General features: G+C 29.5%; 1 protein-coding gene across 1 annotated transcript in view; it reads right to left on the reverse strand.

Annotated features, from left to right (window-relative positions):
* The window catches only part of LOC106464219 (organic cation transporter 1-like), a 36,891-nt gene that overhangs the window by 7,652 nt on the left and 25,541 nt on the right, over positions 1 to 3,698 (reverse strand). Inside the window, exon 8 of the mRNA XM_013924347.2 lies at positions 414 to 583. Coding sequence (XP_013779801.1) covers positions 414 to 583 — 170 coding nt within the window. The remainder of the gene's footprint in view (positions 1 to 413; positions 584 to 3,698) is intronic.

Raw genomic sequence — 3,698 nt, forward strand, 5'->3', positions numbered from 1 at the left:
AGTTCCTATTATTTTATTTTCATTTTGTATATTCTATATTGAATTTGAATGCTGTAAAGAAAAACTGCTTATCTATATTTACATATTTATATATATATATAAAAGAGGAAGTTTGTTTATTTGTTCGCTATAGGAAACCAAACGGTTGAACTTACAAATTTTAAAATAACTTCATAACAACCCATATATATATATATTATTTTAATATAACTCTGAGTTTTATAATCTTGATAAATTTCAGACTTGTCTAACAACAAATCAACATCTACTTCTTTACAGCACATGATGACTGACACGAGAAGATAAAGTTAATAACGCCCAGTGATAAACTCTCACTAGTCAACACGGAATTACTTTTGTGTCTAGTAAAGCCCACAGAATTAGCTTTTAGCGTAAATAAACATAGTATTTACCTTTTCACACAGCTCCAAAATTTGAAATTTTTTCCAAACTCCTCACCATCCTTAACGGTTTGTGGTAAGTGAGTGTTTAAGGTTTCTGGCAAAAATGCGACTGCTGTTGCCCCCGCAACAGACATAATTCCCATAATGATAATCGGAACCACTCTGCCATATAATTCGGACTGCGAAAAGAAGAAAGAATAAAATTAACGAAAAGTTTACTAGTTATACAATAAATTTGTACTTGAATATTAGGTTCACTTATAACTTTTTTCTTTCTCTTTTCTAAACACTGCCATTGTGAAAGTTACTGCTAGTTTAGTTATTTGTTATTTAACTCTTTTCACTGCCATTGTACTGACAAAACTTTTATAGCGTGCCAGCTTTATTTTAAGATACACATGTGGTGTTCTATAATTACTTATATCTCGCTTGTTATTTATTAGATCAACAAGAAATGATAATCGCCTGAAATATTTCATAAATGTTTATGTTATCAGACTATGGTTGTTGATGTTGTTGCAAAACTATACAATGCACTCTGCCGATCACAGAAAATCGAATGTCGGATTGTAGCTTTGCAGTTGTAACTTACTCCTGGCTCACTGGGGGACTTCTCAGAATTGAACAAATAATTACTTGTGCATTTATTTACAACATTTATAAGTGAATATGCAACATTTATGATATTAATGTATAATTATTTCTCAAAACATTTACTTAATATCACACTTTTCTAAGCTAAAATAAAGGCTGTACATAGTGTTCCATACTGTGCCTACAATAATTATTCGGGGAGTGCCGCATTTCTTATATTTATAATCTTTTATGTTGAATTTGAATGCTGCAAAGAAAAAGCCATTTATTTGCACTTAATGTATATTTAAAAAAACTTGAAAATAAAAATGAAACACCTTTTCTCGTATAATAAATAGTTTGAACAAATATTTTTTATATATATATGTGCTCAAACAATTAATCAAGCTCTCTGAAAACAATTTATCAATTAATCGAGAATAAATATACTAAAAATATTTTTACCAGATGTTAGTTGAAATTGTACAAATGAAAAAGCACACATAAGATAATAAGAGTCTCTGTTTTCAGAATAATTCATCATTTCACCTCAAAATGGAGAAAAGAAAGTACTCTGATGCTGTCAAATGAAGGTTACAGCGAAAGTGAAATACAAGAAAAAACAGACAAAAAACTGAAAATACCACACCAATCAGTGCACTCTATACTAGAGAAGTACAAACAAACCAAGAACGAGAGCAACTTGCAGGGGTGTATTGATCCACTGGGACACCGGGCAATTGCCCAGTGGGCTGGTGCATTCCTAGAAATTGATTTTAAATGTTAATTGTTTAGCCAGTATGCAGCCTTAAATATTGTCTGGGCTGGTCCTTTAATGCCAATCTGCCCCTGGTAGAGAGAGGAAATGAATCATCATGGAGAAACAACTAAACAGCTGGAATAAAATCTTTAAAAAATTATTACAGGAAAAGTGTTTGAATTTTATTTCCACATTTCCATAATATACACTAGCTGAGTTACCTGGCGTTTCACGGTGAAAATTTTGATTCGAAATGTATGGATCAGTATTTTTTTCAGCAAATTATTCGGTAAGTAGACAAAAGCTGTGATACAAGAAATAAAAAAGCATTTAATAAAACAAAGCTTTATTTGAAATTAGAACTTACGATACTTCTTTATATACAACAGTGCATGTTTTTCCAAAAGGAGAGTATACATAAAGATTGTTAGCTGTTCCTACTCTAGAGCATCCTACATACAGTTGACCATGAGAGAAGCAGTCTTCTTGTAATTGTAGCCCAACAACTTTCACTGTTTGTCTCTGTGATTTGTTGATCGACATGGCAAAACTTAACCTTACTGAAAATTGTAAGCGCCTAAACTGAAACGGCATCTCTGATGTTATTAGAGGTATCATAGGAATAAAAGTATCTTCACCCTTGCCACAACCAGTTTGAATTTGTTCTTCAATGACCTGAGGCTGTAATGCCTTTATTATTAATCTGGTACCATTGCAGAGCTTAGGCTGATCTAAATTTCGTAGAAGCATTATAGGAGCTCCAACTTTAAGTTGTAGTTGGTGAGGAGGCAATCCTGGAAATTCCAAAAAATTTAGAAACTCCGTTGGATAGTTGACAACTTCATTTTGATCGATAACTGTATCAATTGATTTGTAAATATAAGGATTCCCTGGAATATTTTGGAGGAGTCGTTGGTTGATAGAATTAACTGTCACATTTTTCGGTGCCAATATTGCTCTTTTACACAACCATGTAAAGTCTTTGTAGTGATAACTAAAGTTAGTAAATACTCTTACTGTTAATTCATTAACACTTTGGACCACTGTGCTGATTGTAGATATAATGACTTTGTTGTCATGGTAAAAAAATATATTACAAAAAATGGCGCAATAATCATTAATTGTCATTTTCGTCATTAAATACTATACCAAATAAAAAAAATAGCACCATTAAATTTGTTGTGAAAAACTTATCACCTTGTATAAAACAAACATTTATATCGTCATGTATAAAACAAACATATATATCACCTTGTATAAAACAAACATTTATATCGTCATGTATAAAACCATATGTTTGTTTTATACATGACGATATAAATGTTTGTTTTATACATGATGATATATATGTTTGTTTTATACAAGGTGATATATATGTTTGTTTTATACATGACGATATAAATGTTTGTTTTATACATGATGATATATATGCTTATCATCATGTATAAAACATATATATCACCATGTATAAAACAAACATTTATATCGTCATGTATAAAACAAACATATATATCATCATGTATAAAACAAACATATATATCATCATGTATAAAACAAACATATATATATCATCATGTATAAAACAAACATTTATATCGTCATGTATAAAACAAACATATATATCATCATGTATAAAACAAACATATATATATATCATCATGTATAAAACAAACATATATATCAGCATCGATAAAACAAACATTTATATCAACATATATAAAACAAACATATATATCATGATGTATAAAACAAACATTTATATCGTCATGTATAAAACAAACATATGTATCACCTTGTATAAAACAAACATTTATATCGTCATGTATAAAACAAACATATATATCACCTTGTATAAAACAAACATTTATATCGTCATGTATAAAACAAACATATATATCACCATGTATAAAACAAACATTTATATCGTCATGTATAAAACAAGCATATATATCATCATGTAT

The sequence above is a fragment of the Limulus polyphemus genome, unplaced genomic scaffold (genome assembly GCF_000517525.1).
Source record: "Limulus polyphemus unplaced genomic scaffold, Limulus_polyphemus-2.1.2 Scaffold1589, whole genome shotgun sequence".
NCBI lineage: Eukaryota > Metazoa > Arthropoda > Merostomata > Xiphosura > Limulidae > Limulus > Limulus polyphemus.